Source organism: Schistocerca americana, chromosome 8 (assembly GCF_021461395.2).
Source record: "Schistocerca americana isolate TAMUIC-IGC-003095 chromosome 8, iqSchAmer2.1, whole genome shotgun sequence".
In the NCBI taxonomy this organism is placed as follows: Eukaryota; Metazoa; Arthropoda; class Insecta; order Orthoptera; family Acrididae; genus Schistocerca; species Schistocerca americana.
The window spans coordinates 413,879,559-413,896,391 of NC_060126.1; the positions used below are offsets into that span (position 1 = coordinate 413,879,559).

General features: G+C 38.2%; 1 protein-coding gene across 1 annotated transcript in view; it reads right to left on the reverse strand.

The window, feature by feature from the left end:
- The window catches only part of LOC124545332 (serine/threonine-protein kinase BRSK2), a 204,196-nt gene that overhangs the window by 171,735 nt on the left and 15,628 nt on the right, over positions 1 to 16,833 (reverse strand). The window contains exon 3 of the mRNA XM_047124232.1: positions 13,766 to 13,851. Coding sequence (XP_046980188.1) covers positions 13,766 to 13,851 — 86 coding nt within the window. The remainder of the gene's footprint in view (positions 1 to 13,765; positions 13,852 to 16,833) is intronic.

The window sequence follows — 16,833 nt, forward strand, 5'->3', positions numbered from 1 at the left end:
ACAAAATGGGAAGAGTGTGAAGTTATCCCAACAAGCAAAACTCTTCCATGTGCAGTCAAGTAGCCCACTGAGAGAGAGAGAGAGAGAGAGAGAGAGGGAGAGAGAGAGAGAGAGAGAGTCAATAAAAGAAGCCTGTGTGAACTGCAACAACTCCTGCTGTAGTGGTTGTAGCATGTAACATGGCATGTTGAACTCGACACTTTGCCTCCTTTCCTTAAAGCATCCTCTGATTCTGGACTAACACTTATGATACTTATCGCACTCAGTTTTTAGGCATGTTAGCTATCTGATGATCAGACTATAGTAAATTAAATTATGTAAATATAATATAACTGAATAGATAAGAAATCTACTCACCAAGCAGTGACAGGAGAAAACATATATAAAGGTCAAATTAAGTGCAAGATTTTGGAGCCAGTGGCTCCTTCTTTGGGCAGAAGAGTTGAAGAGGATGTAAGAGGGATAAGAGAAATGAACTGGCAAGGTTTAGGAAATGGGGAGAGTTTGGAAAAGCTGTCCAGATCCATGGGTCATGGGAGAGTTATCCCACATGAAATGAGAAGGAAATACTGATTGTTGGGGACTGCACTAGATGAGGTTTGAAAACCTGAGAGCTTAAAGGAGGAAGATGGGGTAATAATCAAGACACAGATCACTGCAAAACACTGTGCAAGACTTAATAACAGCAGAAAGCTAAGTGCACTTTATGTAGTAGAGGTGGAGGGCAGGAAAAAATAATCAGGTCAGGAAACAAACGAAATAGGAAACTAAAATGATGTGAAGAAAGGGATAGTTACTGAGAAGAAATGCTGAGACTGAAGAAATTAACATAAATTAAGGCCAAGAGGGTAGCAAGAACCAAGGACATATTGTAATGCCAGTTCCCACCTGCAGTGTTCTCAGAAACTGGTTCCTGGGGGAAGAATCCAGATGGCACGTTTGGTGAAACATGCACCGAGGTCACGAGTGTCATGTCGTAGAGCATGCTCTGCAACGGGATAATGTGGGTTGCCAGTATATGCCCTCTGGCCATGTTCATTCATCCTAACTGATAACTTGATGGAATCATACCAATTTAAAAGTCTGAACAGTGTTTACATAACACCTGGTACGTGACGTGTTGTTTCACAAATGGCTCTTCCTTTGATAGTGTATGTTTTGTCAGCTACAGAGCTGGAATAGCTGAAGGCAGAAGAGTGCAAGTCTTACAGTGGGGATGGCCACAGGGGTAGGAACTGCTGGGTAGTAAAACTGGTGCAAAAGGAACGTAGTGTACGACAAGGACTTTGTGGAAATTGGAGCAATGCTGCAAAGTTATTTTTGGTGTTGTAGGCAAAATGTCAGGCAAAATGGACCTCACTTCAGGGTAAGATTTTAGGAAGTCATAGCTTTGTCAAAGTAGTTGATTAAAACTTTCAAGATTACAATATTCAGAGTAATGAGAGGTATACTCTTGGAGGGATCAGCAGTACAAATATTAGATATGAGGGCCTAAAAAAACTGCTTTTGAACTAGGTGGTGAGGTAATTACATGCAGTGAAGGCTGAGGTTAGGCTGGTGGTGTACTGTTGTAAAGAGCCTGCATCTGAATGAATACTCTTGTCTCAAATGCCAAGACTGTATGGGAGGGAAAATTTGACATGGAAAGGATAGCAACTGTCAAAATGTAAGTACTGTTGTTTGTTGGTAGGTTTAATGTGAATGGAAGTGTATAGCTGATACCCAGTGAGGATGTCAACATCAAAGAAACTGGCATGGGATTTGGGATACGACCATGTGAAATTTAAATGGGAGAATGTATCTAGCAATTCTAAAAATTTTAACAGTTTAGCCTCATTATGAGTCTGTAGACAAAGATGTCATCCATGTATCTAAACCAAACCAGGGATGAAGGCTTATGGATCCCAGAAAAGCTCCCTCCAAGCAACTAATGTAAAGGTCGGCATTGGAAAGAGTCATCCCAGTTTCCATGCCCACGCCCCTAGTCAGTTTGTACGTTTGCCCTTTAAAGGCAAAGTAGTCAATTTTAAATTTTACCACCACAGTGTATTAGAGCACCTTGTTTAATGGAATTTAAGAATGATTTCAGTAACTGTGAGGACATTTATAATGAGGAATATCAATGGTCGAGCAGGTATTGTATGTTCACAGCTGACATCTGTACACCCAAGGTACCTGTTCTGTTCACTGCTGCTGCCCATCATCATGCTGCACAATGGTCTGAAGGTGATCACGTTCTGTCTGAAATCAATTACTGAAGAGTATTCACGGAGCCACTCTGTAGCAATTCTGGACATGTGGGATGTTGCAGTGTTCTGCTGGAATTGCCCAAGTCTGATGGAATGCACAATGGACCTGAATGGATGGAGATAATCAGAGAGCATGCATATAAATGTGTCACCTGTCTGAGTTGTATCTAGATGTATCAGACGTCCCATATCACTCCACCTGCACATGCCTCACACCATTACAGAGTCTCCACCAGCTTGAACTGTCCCCTGGTAACCTGCTGGGTTCATGGGTTCATGAGGCTGTCTCTATACCCGTGTACTTGTCCATCTGCTTGATACAACATGAAATGAGACTCATCTGACCAGGCAACATATTTCCACTCATTAACAGTCCAATGTCGGTTTTAACAGGCCCAGGCGAGGCATAAAGCTTTGTGTCATGCACTCATCGAGGGTACACAGGTGGGCCTTCAGTTCCAAAACCCCATATCGATGATTTTTTTTGTTGAATGGTTTGCACGCTGACATTTGTTGATGGCCCAGCATTAACATCTGCAACAATTTGCAGAGGGGTTGCACTTCTGTCACACTGAACAGTTCTCTTTGGTCATTGTTGGTCCTGCTCTTGCAGGATCTTGTTATGGGCACAGCAATGTCAGAGATTTGATGTTTTACCGGATTCCTGATATTCACGGTACACTCATGAAATGGTCATATGAGAAAATCCCCACTTCATCACTACTTCAGAGATGCTGTGTCCCATTGCTAGTGCACAGACTATAACACCACATTCAAAGTCACATAAATCTTGATAACCTGCCATTGAGGCAGCAGTAAATGATCTAACAACTGTGCCAGACACTTGTCTTATGTAGGTGTTACTGACCACAGTGCTGCATTCTGCCTGTTTACATACTACAGTATTTGAATATGCATGCCTATACCAATTTCTTTGCTGCTTTAGTGTATATTATTTTTCATTGAATCTTCCCTGCAAGAAGTTTATAATAAACTAGCAATTTACCCATCAGAATCATTGATACAGCTGAGCAAGTGTTTAAATATTGAATACTTGATCAACCTGGCATGAAGAAACAGGTTTTCTTGGAAAAAGTGTTGATGGAGGAAAAAGAGCATGATGTGCTATCTCTGTGTCTGGATATCAATGTTAAATCTCTGAAAACAGAACTTCAACTCTTTTGTCTATGATACAACATAAAATGCCTGAAAGACATGAAAGATGTTTTGGTTACTATGAAAAAAGAAATTCACGAGTTATTTGCTAATGTTCAAGCATTAGTAAGACTTGAGCTTGTGTACCCCGACTCAGCAGATTCCTATTGATGACTGAAGAACTATCTGCCTTCAATAATGCCATAGAAGAGCTCATTCACATAGCAGTTTGCAGTGTCCCCTAGATGTTGTTGAACCAAGTAGATTTTATAAATGTTGCTAGTATATTTATATCCAATCTTGACAACAGGAGAAATGCATTTCAATCACTTTAGATTGAACTTTATATAATTATTGTGCCTTATACTCTTGACACCATATTTCACTTATCATGGGTTGGGTTGGGTTGTTTGGGGGAAGAGACCAAACAGTGAGGTCATCAGTCTAATTGGATTAGGGAAGGCCTGAAGCAATTTAGGGAAATGACGGAAAACCGTAATCAGGATGGCTGGATGCAGGATTGAACTGTTGTCCTCCCAATTGCAAGTCCAGTGTGCTAACCACTGCGCCATCTCGCTTGATTCGCTTATCATTTCTGAATTTTTAAATACTTAAGTTTTTATCCCTTGTTTTCATAGTTTTTTGTTTCTGTTTTTAAAAATATTTTTAATGTTCGAAAAATAAAAAAGAATGAACAAACACATAGACAGGATGGATGAATGGCAGATTACAGAAATCATAAGAAATAAAGCACCAGCTGGTAAAAAAAATATCAGCTGTCCAAGGAAAGGATGGACTGTGTAACAGGACAGCCTCCTCTAGTATTACTTTTCCTGAACAGTAGTTGTCAATGCCAGTATTATTTGTCAAATTTTAGACGGGTCAATATTATCTCGAGTGCTTTTCTGAAAACTCGTATAAATTTATACACAATATGTTATATTTCAAAATAAAATTTATGAAAAGGAATTACTTTATTTTCAATGTTACAATTGATAAGTACTAGCTCTGAATGTACAGTTAAAATTATTTTTTAGAAACATTTGAAATTACAAATTATTTGGTACACTTAATTTTCTATGATTTATTATGCAATCTAGTACTGTTTACTGGTTTATTTCTGGATTCATTTATGAAATAATAATCAAAATTAATAGAAACTCATTTGTCAAGAAAAATTGTAAACTTTATGGAATAAGATTATTATCGCAGAGTGAAGTAGTAGTAAGCATGCCTCTGATGTGATCAGATGTATTTTTGTATTTTGGACAAACAATTTAATTTTGGCTCCATTAATGTGAAAATTCAAAAGACTGTATGATATACTAAAATGTATATTAACATAACAACAGAAATTCTGCAGCAACAATCTTCAAATTTATTTGGATAAATTCAATCATGTGGACCTAAAATGTGATAATTTCAGCTTCAAGAATCAGACCCCTAGACGAGAAGAACTGGACCTACTCTACATAGAAAGCTAAGTAACAGACTTTAGTCTAGGAAGAAAGGGTGATGAAGAAGAAGAATCAACTAAATTAAACTGTAAAAATAAATGTTATTAAAATGTACATAAGTATTTATGTATGTTCCACACCACATCATAACCATTGGACTGATTTCAACCTAACATGGTATGCATATCGCTTACTGCTGGAAAGAATCACTGTGGGGTAAGAACTACCTACCTGTGAAAGGGGAGACTGTGGGTGTGAAAAAGTAGTGTAGCTCATTATGCACAAATTTGCAGACTTCATCCATCCAGTATTTCAGAATGAGAGCACATAGTGACTTAGAATGAACTGTACACATAATTTAAAACCTTTATGAAACTTTTTCTTGCTGATAAGCTTGACAAAATGATAAAAGTAGAAAATTTTATCACTACTACATTTTTGCTGTTCATGTATCAAAACTGTCGCATGAGACATGGTTTTTTGATTTATTATTTCTTTACTACTAATTGTATTCATGACATGTTTTGCAGACAGTATTCACATACACTACTGACTTAACTTGCTAAATTATATAATTGTATAAGACATAGTACAGGAGAAATGATGTCATAAACTCTAAGATATTTGATAAACTGTCACATCATGCAAGACAGTTGCATTTATTTCTTCTTTTCTTCTAACTGTATTCGTAACAAATTTTACGTACAGTGCCCACATATCTCACTGAATGTTTCTACAAAATTATATTAGAATAGTTCAGGAGATATGACCTAATAAACACTGAGATGCATGAAAACTGGTGCAATATGTGTGACTTTTAATTTATTACATCTTTACTATAACCTCTATTTGCAGAACATTTTGCACATAGTATCCAAATATACCAATGAATGTACCTGCAAAATTATATCATTGTGTAACACATTTTTCAGGAAATATATCATCACAAAGTCTGAGCTGCATGAAATTAAAACTTTATCATGGAATTTGCTATAGATACAGGTGAAATACGTGTACAAAAATGTGTGAAATATGTTAGATAAATACAAAATATATGTGACACATGCATACTTGGGCAAATCTGTGGCTAAAAGCTCCTCCTAAACCCTTGGATCAGTTTCTACGAAATGTGGTACACCTATTACTATCTGGAAACAAATACTTGGGGGGGGGGGGGGGGGGGGTAAGAACCAGCAACTTCCTACTGGAGCGAAGGTGAGAAGGCAGAGAGATGGACAGACTGAAGAGAGGGAGAAAGAGGACATGGAGACAAATATGAGGGAGGAGGAGATGGACACAGTGAGGAGAAGGGGAAATGGACAGAGAGAGGGAAAAGAAGGAGATGGACAGAGAGATGGAGAGTAGCACACGGACAGAGGAAAGAAAGTGGAGGAGATGGAAAGGGAGTGGTCAGCAGAGAAGATGGACTGATAGAGGATAGAGGAGGAAATGGGCAGAAGGATGGGGAGGAGGAAATAAAGAGAGAAAGGGAAGAGGACATGGACAGAGAGAGAGAGGGGAGGCGACTACAGACAGAGAGAGGAGGAGGTGGAGATGGACAGAGAGAGTGGAAAGGAGCAGATGGATAGGGAGAGGGGTAGTGTGAGATAGACAGTGGGAGTGGAGGAGATGGACAGAAAGAGGGAGGAGAAGGAGATGGACAGGGAGGAGGGCTAAGGAGGTGTACAACGAGGGTGAAGAAGTAGATGTACAAAGAGGGGGGAGAAGGAGATGGACTAATGAAAAAGACCTGTTGAGGCAGTGTAGATACCTAACTAGTTTCCAATGAAATTCAAGCACAATTTGCTTTGAGAAACTATTCAATTTGAAATAGTTTCCTCAATTATTTATGACATAATCCATAATAATCATACACACACTGTTGATAAATTTAAATGTTAATATTGTATAACTTTTTGATACTTTGTAATGGTAAAATAAGTTATGATCTAGGCTTAAATTGGCTCACTTTAGGAGTTTTAATTGTTACTGAAATACATTGTTGAGGCATCTAGAATGCTTCCAAAATTGGGTTTAGGTCCTAATTTTTTTAACTTCTTTCAAGGGGATGCCCTTGTGATCTATACCCTGCCTACTGAGCCCCCCCCCCTCCCCCACCCCCCCAATTAATTTACTGCTCACAGTGCCTGTGGCAGGAAGAAGGTAAAAAGTGGAAGTGCATGGTTTGGGTAGGGTGAGAAGTTCTATGAATCGGGGTGTTAGTCCTTGTGAGAGGCCTGAGGTTTTAAGGAGGGACTGCAGATCAGTTTCTGTCACAGGGATGGGATCTTGATGGTAGATGCTGTACATAGAGGTATCAGACAGCTGGTGTAGACCCACACTTAAATACTCCCATCTGTCAAGTACCACAGTAGTAGAGACCTTGTCTGCTGGGAGGATATCATGGAGTCATCAGTTTTTAAGAAACAAAGGGCCTGGAGTTCAGTGTTTGCTGTTGGAAAGGTTTTGGGACTGGGTTGCAAAGTGATATTTTCAGTGTGTGTATGATTATTATGGACTATGTGTGAAGTGTGGTGATGGTACTCACCATTCCAGAGAGTACCACACTAGAGTTCTGCACGACCAAGTAAGCGAACACAAAATACGAGATGGGGCAAGCACACCCTAACTGGATAGGCTGCCCGCACTAGTCCTAGTGACCGAGCATAGAAGCCATGACCGAATACGTAGCACATAACTTCAAACACATTACATGTGTCATTATCCGTGTGAGACTCCAGCCAGTACGGGCTTCTCATTTGTGGCATGTCTCTCTTTGTAACCATGCAGTGTGAGGAAGCCAGTGCAGTAAGACATAAGATTGAAACCAATGTTTACACATTGAAGAAATGGGAAGGTCTAAAAAGCCAAGTATGGAGTACATTTCTGCTGGTTGTAGATGAAAACAGTGCATCTACTGGGTACGTATCATGCATAAACTGCTCCACACTATTGTGTCTACAGTCAGGAACCACTCATTTAAAGAAAAACAGTTGCAAGAAACCTCACAAAGATACAGCTCCTTCAGGGATACTGACAGTAATAAAAAATAGTATTACAGCAAAGTGTGTTGCAATGTGTGCTAAAGATATGAGATCTTTTAATGCTGTTTCCAGTGAAGGTTTCAGAGAACTACACCAAAAATTAATACATCTAGGTGCACATTATGGAGAAGTTAACGTGGCAGATGTCATGCCACATCCCTCTACTATAAGCAGACATGTCAAAGAACAAGCTGTTGCAATATGAAACAGCATAATGCCTTCTGTTATTGCAGAAGTTGTTAATAAAACATATTCTGCGACAGTGGACTGATTCGCATAATCAGGTGCACTATCTGACACTTACAACACATTATATTAACACAGATTGGTCTCTTGTGAACAATGTTTTATTTACAACAAAATTCCCGGACGTTAAGAAGACAGGAGTAAATATTATGAAAGAAATTAAAGAGAGGATGGCTGATTCAGACATTTTGCCGGACATGTTGCACAGTTTTGTTTTTGTCTCCAACCAGGGTGTCAATGTAATAAAGGCTTTGGAAAATCATGAAAGGATTCCTTGTGCTGCTCATTGTGAAAACACAGCACTTAGTCGTACTTTCGATGAAGATAACTTCTTCTTAAATCTTGCCCCGAACATTGCATCAACAGTAAATACTGCAAAATGCATTGTAAGGTACATTAAGAAAAGTGGCCTCTGCTCTTCTTTGAAATCATCATTGAAACAAGAGGTCTGCACATGCTGGAACAGCTTGTACACTATGCTGAAATCCTTACACAGTCAGTATAATGAAGTTGCTGTTTTGGTGACAGAAAAGGACTCTGCTTGCAAGGATATGACAACGAGCTTGCAGGAAAAATTGCGCATTTTCTGAGACCAGTTAAATAGGCCACAGATGAATTAGAAGGCAAAAAAGAACTGACAGTCCAGTTAGTTCTTCTTTGGCTTCACAAACTGCAACAAATTGGCAGTGTCAATGACACTGACTGACAAGTGAGTAATTACTGCAGTTAAAAGCACTGTTTCATTATGATACACGATAGATTTATAATTAACTAGCGTAATTGATGTGTACTAACAGATATGTATTTTTTAACAGGAGGTACAAATGATTAAAAATTTAGCCTTGACTTTCGTTTGTGAGAAGATTGTGATCACTTCCAGACATAAAATTGCTACGTTTCTTTGGCTGTTTACTGTGATCTTAATATGCTTGAAATAAATGAAAAGCAGGAAATTCTTAGCAATTTGCGACAAATGTGTGCTACTTACACAGGTACAACATGCAATCATTAACATAATCATTTTTGCATAGTTAGTGGATAGTGTATTATAGAGAAATGGGAATGTTATAATTTGTATAATATTTCACTAACGTAAAACACCTCATTTTTATGGGAACGTATTGACGATTTCCACTTCAGTTCTGTATTACTTGTCTCTTTTGTTTGTTATGATAGATCCTTAAAGTATTTTTCATCACCACCCAGAAAGAGAGATCATTTCAAGGGATGGAGGAACAACAGATCATCCACAGCAGATGAAGTAGATCTCTACATTTTAATGCACCCTGGAGATGATGATGACATCTTAAAATGGTGGAGCAGACATGAAACAGATCTGCCAGGCCTGGCTGCAGTTGCAAGATGTATTTTATGCATCCCAGCAACAAGCACACCTATTGAAAGAAGATTTAGTAAAGCCAGCATGTTACTAACAAATCACCGCAGCCAATTAAATTTGGAACGCGTTAGTAATTTACTGCTGATCAACAATAACTATAATTTTGTTTCTGTTGCAAATAAGTGAAAAGTATGACAAGTTATGTCTGTAAATGTTTAATGTTCTTTGCATGCTTTCTTTATGAAGATGGTTGTCTTCTAGATTACAGGGACAGCACTTATTTACTGTTTCCTATCAATGAAAGAAAAGATATATCTTCTGTTTGGAAATGAGACTCGTCTTCTATCTGTGATTGTATTGAAATATCATTTTACTTTCCCAGTGCTTTATGAATTTAGCTGCGTCACATACCGATTCTTGGTAACATTGCTTTTGTATTAAAAGAGAGAGAGAGACAGAGATAAATACATTGTGTGTGTGTGTGTGTGTGTGAGTATGAGAGAGAGAGAGAGAGAGAGAGAGAGAGAGAGAGAGAGAGAGAGAGAGAGACAGAGAGGCATTGGATTTCTACAGTACAGTGCAGTGACTCGGGGAGAGGCAAGGTGAGACATCAGCAGTGACCAGTCATGCTCGATTATCCACATGTCTGGAATCCAGAAAACAGACATGGGGCAAGTACGTGACTGAGCCAAGTCAAATGGGGCCGGACACAAGCGGCTCGGTGGCCCCGTCAACAGGCAAGCCGTGACAGGTCAAACATTGAGCATTGCAGCACTCTATACCACACCACAATAGATAAACAACACTCAAAAAAATTCATAGTGCAGTAGCTATATGGGTTGGCAGTACAAACTATACCAAGGTTCATCAGGGGCTGCAGTTGCCAACCCATGGGCATCACATGTGTGGATAGTGACTGGTTGATGCCTCATTAAATACTGGAGCACTGAGCAAAGGCAGACAGCTCTCTTCAGTGCACTGAGTTTTGTACAGTCTCCAGTTACTGCCATGTGTACAAGCTGCAGTGTTAGTCCATTGTCTCTGATACTTAGGCTATATAGTCATCCTGGGCCAGCTCTGGACTCTATGTAGGCATTACTCAGAGGAACAGTGACAGGATTTTAATATTTTAGAGGACTTGTAATAATTTCAAACACCTAAGAAGCATCATTTAAGTTGAGTATTTCTTCATATTTAATAAATATCATTTTATTACTAGTTGTTGGGAATTTTTTCTGATTGAAGATAACCTACACCATCCTTCTGCAATCCAGCATGAAAAAAAGTAGGATCTTCACCAAAGCAGCACGTTTTGAGCTGAAAGTGATATCTTTGGATAGTACAGAAAAGTCAGGAGGAGAGAGTGCCTTAGATAAAAGACTGAGAATATTGTACTATTGTGGCTGGTTCTTATGATCTGGAAGTCTGTGGTGAAATCCAGGATATGTTAATAAGGTTGGCAAAGCTCAGTTTGTGAGAGAAGAGTGGTGGTTGATAGTGTGGTTATTTATGGAGCTGCAGAGTGACAGGAAGGAAAATACCACTTAGAACAGCTTTTTGAGGTGAACTCTGACCTGCTGCAGTTTGAATTTAGCATGGCAGATGATACCATCCGAGGAAGCATAAAGGGCAGGTAACTACAGAATTATGTAGAAGGTGAGAAATCTGGTGGAGTGGAAAATGGCAAATAAGATATATAGGTCACAGATTAGCTGCTTAATTGCAAGAGATTGCTACACTTGGAATTGTAAAAGAAGGTGGTGGAGTTGGATAACATCCAGAAATAAGGACATTAAATGTTAGGATAACTGCTAAGGACAGGCAGATTCCAGGAAACAGAATGTGAGACCTTAGTTTTGATAGAGCAAAAGCACATTTTTGAAAAGATCATACAAAATATGTGATGAGAGTCATCATGTCAAGAGAGGAGGGTTAGGAATGTGAGACCTCAGTTTTGATAGAGGAAAAGCACATTTTTGAAAGGACCAAATAAAATATGTGATGAGATTCATCATGTCAACAGAGGAGGGTTTGGAGTATTCGTGATTATGGGAGTGGCAAAACAAAATGAGAGTGGGAAAAACAAGAGAAAGAAGGAAGACAAGCACACAAAAAAACAGGAAGTTGGAAGTATATAGAAAAATTTGTACAAAAATCATGAGAAAAGTGAGGAGTACAGAGGAGGTAATTAGTGCCCAAGTACAGAAGAGTGGGTGTGAATTTATTACTAGAAAAGTGGGCTATAAGATACAAAAAAATTATGACAGTAAAAATTTACAACAATAAATTGCAAGGGAAATGTCATGGAAAAGACATGAAAACAGACAAAAGTTTAAAAACACAGCAAACAGAAAAAGGAAATCAGTGGAAAAAATGGAATCTACTGTACTTGGGAAATGAAAGAATACTGGAAATAGCAGTAACAGTCAATCAGTATGGTTTGGTGAGAAACAAATGCACCAAAAAAATGAAATAATAAGATAGAAACAAAGTAAGTGACAGGTCGGGAAGGAAAGTGCTGTCAAATTTGCAAATAAATCAGTGAAAAACCATAAATGAAGTGCTACATGCAAATTCATAAATAACAGTGGACTCATATAAGTGCGCAGATATTGTTACTAGAAAAGGCATAGGACCGAGATGTTGGTTAATACAGATAGTACAGGTAAATTGAGCAAAATCACACTTAATGTGAAAACAGAGACATTTTGATCAATATAGACAACAACAAAGAATGAAAAGAGGATTACATAAGAAGTGTTGATTGCTGCAAGAGCAATATTATGTATTCTCATCCTGTCAGGTAAGTCTCCCCTGAGGCAGGGTTCTGGATGACTTTTCCGAATTCTCCCCACTTCCTAAACCTCACCAGTCCTTTTCCTTCATCCCTCTTCCTTCCCCTTCAACCCTTTTCCCAATAGGTGGAGCCACTGGCTCCAAAAGCCTGCACATTTATTTACTCTTTATATATGTTTTCTGATGAAACTTATTGGCAGATTAAGACTGTGGGCCGGACCGAAACTTGAACTTGGGACCTCTGCCTTTCATGAGCAAGTGCTCCACTGATTGAGCTGCCAAAACAACTCACGGTCCAGCCTCACAGCTTTACTTCCCCCAGTACATCATCTCCTACCTTCCAAACTTCACCGGTCTCCTGCAAAACTTTCAAGACTAGCACCCCTGGAAGAAAGGATACTGCAGAGACGGGTTATAGCCACAGGCAGGGGGACGTTTCCAAAGTGAAATTCTCACTCTGCGCCAGATTGAGTGCTGATATAAACTTCCTGGAGGATTGAAACTGTGTACTGGCCCAAGACTCAAACCTAGGACCTTTTCCAGGAGTGACAGTCTTGCAAGTTTCGCAGGAGGACTTCTATGAAGTTTGAAAGGTAGGAGACAAGGTACTGGTGGAAGTGAAGCTCTGAGAAGGGGTTGTGAATTGTGCTTGGATAGCTCAGTCAGTAGAGCACTTACCTACAAAATGTGAAGGTCTTGGTCCTACATGCAATTTTAATCTGCCAGAAAGTTTTTTTACCTGCACTGCAATGCAGAGTGAAAATTTCGCTCTGGATGTTTTCTCCTGACACCACTTGGTGAGTTGATTTTTTATTAGTCCAATTATATTACATTTTAATAGAAAAGCCAATTATTTTTATTGATAAATTAAATTATGTGATAAGCTGTATGGAAAAATTACATTGTTACTGGAATAAATTAAAGCTTAATAGCTATGACTCTGCGTCTTATGCCATGTGTAAAAGATGATTACTGTAATCCTGGAAGAAAACATGACACTACCCTGAAAAAGTAAGGACATAAAATAGAACAGTTTCCAGGTGCTACACCAACACAACATCTTTATTTTCAGTACTGCAGAGATGGATCTTTCTGAAGTCCTGATTATTGTTATAATTTCAAAAAATATATATGTTTATGAGCATACACAAGAAAATTTTATCAAGTCTCTGACTTTCTTGCTTTGCAGATGCTTTTGTGCTTAATGTTGTTGATAGGTACTGCAAATTCTAAATTATGCTGTTACCAAAAATATAAATATTACTCCATGCTCCCCAAAATTATTACTGTTAATAAATATGTTTAATGTAGAAAGTTATGGTTATTTGATGTCAGTTAAGAGGCTAGTGTGTTAGATTAAAAATATTAGTAAAATAAATATCTACCACTGCATTTGTACTTTGATAGGACTAACATGATAGTGATATGATTTGCAAAACTTGAAACAAAATATATCTTCTCTTTATTTTCATTACTTACAGATATTTCTTGTTTTCATAGACATCAGACAGACCAAGAACATGTGGATGGTCAATCAGCTTCATAATGGCAATCTCTCTCTCAACCTAAAATTACAAAATAATCATTACAGCATGGTGTTTGCACTGACAACTAATTTATAAACTGCAGCTGACACCTGAAAGAGGAATACATAGAAGTTAAATCTTTGAAGGTACAAACACAGAATATATACTGGGAACTGGGATTGCTTCCAAAAGAAAATCTCAAAGCAGGCTGAAGATATAATTGATTACATTGATTTATGACTGTTTCATATTCATATAAACTGCTCAAAAATTCTGGACTACCCTCATCATCTGCATAGTTGGTGTGTGTGCTTTTTTGAGGTGGCACATTGTGCCCATACATTATCACCTTGAAAGACTGAATGTGACTGTGACTAGTCAAAACCTGCAGTGTGACACTGCAGGATGCCACCTCATCTGGAGGATTGCCACTGAAGCTGTTGCTTGAGCAGAAGTGCCCTGATCATCTTGCAGAGAGCATGCCAAGGGTGATCAAAACATGATAAAATGTTTCATAGTGTCGGCTTGTGGCTGATAGCTTGGAATATTTTAAAAAGTGTGACAAATTTTCTTACAGTAACTTTGGTTAATAAAACAGTTTTTCCTGATAATTAAAATGTAACTAAATACAGTGACTGTGTCCATGGTTTGCTTACAGTAATGTAAATAAGATAGTAACATATGGTGCGCTAGGAATATGAAATATCTGCTTTAATTATCATCACATGTGTCAGTCACCATTTTTCAAATCATCTGATTTTCTCTCTTGTTTCATACTCTGTAATGAACATAAAAATTTCTCAAGAAAATGTTTAGCTCTACCTACTTAGGTGTGAAAAAAAGCCAGTTTAGATTTGAGGGGAATAAGGGATGAAAAAATAAGCCTTATGAAAAAGGAGTAACTTTACTGTGAAATAAAGAAAGACAATAACCATTATAAGGGCATATGAGGTCAAAACTTTGGATTTAAATAATAAATTCATTTTCAGTTTAGATTTTACAATAAAACTTGTGTTACTGAAACCTTAGTGCTACAAAACCAATTACAAAAGTAACATACAAGGAATGAAAAAATGACTGCTTTCATAACTAATATATGCCATAATGTATTACTTATGATCATTTTTCAACCTAGAAATGTGTCGTCATATGGTGAGATGTTTCAGTTAGCTCTGTCAACTCATGAGGGAAACCCCCCATCACACCCTCTCAGATTTAGTAGTAAAGTGGCCTACTGTATAGTCTGTCAAAAACTGAACGTTGATCCAGCATGAAAACAGGAAGAAGGAGTACTGAGCTGTGAAAAAAGAAGCAAAATAGAAGCAATGAATGGTCCAAGCCTAAGAGCAAATCTTAAGAGTCACATCATTGTGGTTGTGTGGTCATGGTGTTGGACTGCAAAGCAGGAAACCCATATTCTAATTCCCTTGTACCTCATTTCTTCTTTTTCTTCCCCCCACAAAGTTATGAACTGACCACCCAGGTATTGCGTGTCTGTCGTCCCTCTGCAGAGTTGGCAGTTGTCATACTATGTGTTGGTAATACAATATGAATAATGTGGAAAGAAAGTATTACCATCATAAGCAAATGAGACGAATGGTGAGATCAGGTGAGATGACACACAGATCTCTCACAGAAACTAAAATAACAAATAAATGGATGTGAATTAAGTTACAACAAAGGAAATCAAGAGTAAAAATTTTCAAAATGGAAGGCATGATTCATAACATGTGGTACATGTCTAAAACAAATAGGGGAAACGTAAATCTGGAGGTTCCTTCTGTACACCTTCCTGTTGCAAATGGACATTGCACCACAACCCAGACACAAATCTGAATACAGCAAACAGACCTGTCAGTGACCAGACAGTCAATTCATAATTTTGTTGGAAAAAAGAAGGGGGGGGGGGGGGCGGGGAGGAGGAGGGAGCACAAGGGAGGTTCAAACACAGATCTCCCACTTTGCAGTTCAACACTGTGACCACACAACAATTTGACTCTTGAAACTTACTAAGTGCTGCATAGGTTGAGCTTGGTTCATTCATTCTCTGATTTTGCTTCTTTTATCATAGTTCAGTACAGTTCCTGGCTGTTTTCATGCTTGACCTGTGTTCAGTTTTTGATGGACTGTCCACTGGGCCATCTTACCATTAAATCTGTGGGAGGTGTGATGGGGAGTTTTTCTTGTCAGTGGCAGTGGAGAAGCAGTCTTCCTACAGATGTAATCACACATACTACAGGATAAATGGCTGAGGCCTTGGAAAACGAAAGGCACAAACTTTTTTGTGTAATGGATGTCTGTAGACTCAAATCAATCATAACCATAATTAATTAAACATGCCATATAAATACACAGAACTGCAAGGTAAGTCATATTTATTTTGGACAAGATCCCATATGATAGTAAAATTGTGATTATTATTGCTATTGTTACCCCTTCCCTTCAAGTAAGAATTTACTATGAATGTTGAACTTTTGTTGATAATTATGTCCACAGTAGTTGTGACAGGTAAGAACCAAACTACCATTTTGTACTTTTCTATAGGCGAATTGAATAGTTCTCATGTAGCACTGAAAACATCCACAAAAATTTTGTGGTGTATAATTTCATGTGTTTCCAGGATGGAACATACTCATGAAGACCTTATTTACTGTAGCAGCAGGCATTATTAGTCTATCTAACGAAGTGTCATCTAACACTAAAATGTATACTTCCGTAAATTATACTTTCCTCACTGTTGTCTACTTCACGCATTAGGTCTATTACTCATGAGTCCACCTTTTACTCTGTTGTATTATTCTGTGCCTCAAAAAAATTCTCTCCCACAGGGAGTACCATAAATAACTTTCCCATTTTCAATGAAAATAACAAGAAGTACAGAAAATTTCATTTTTTTAAAAATGAATTATGCATTTTGTAAAGAGCATCAATGAATTTGCAGCAGCTACTGATTACACCATACTGAAGGCATTCAAGTAAGATTCCCATGATTTTGCTTGTCAGCAATGATAAAATGATAAG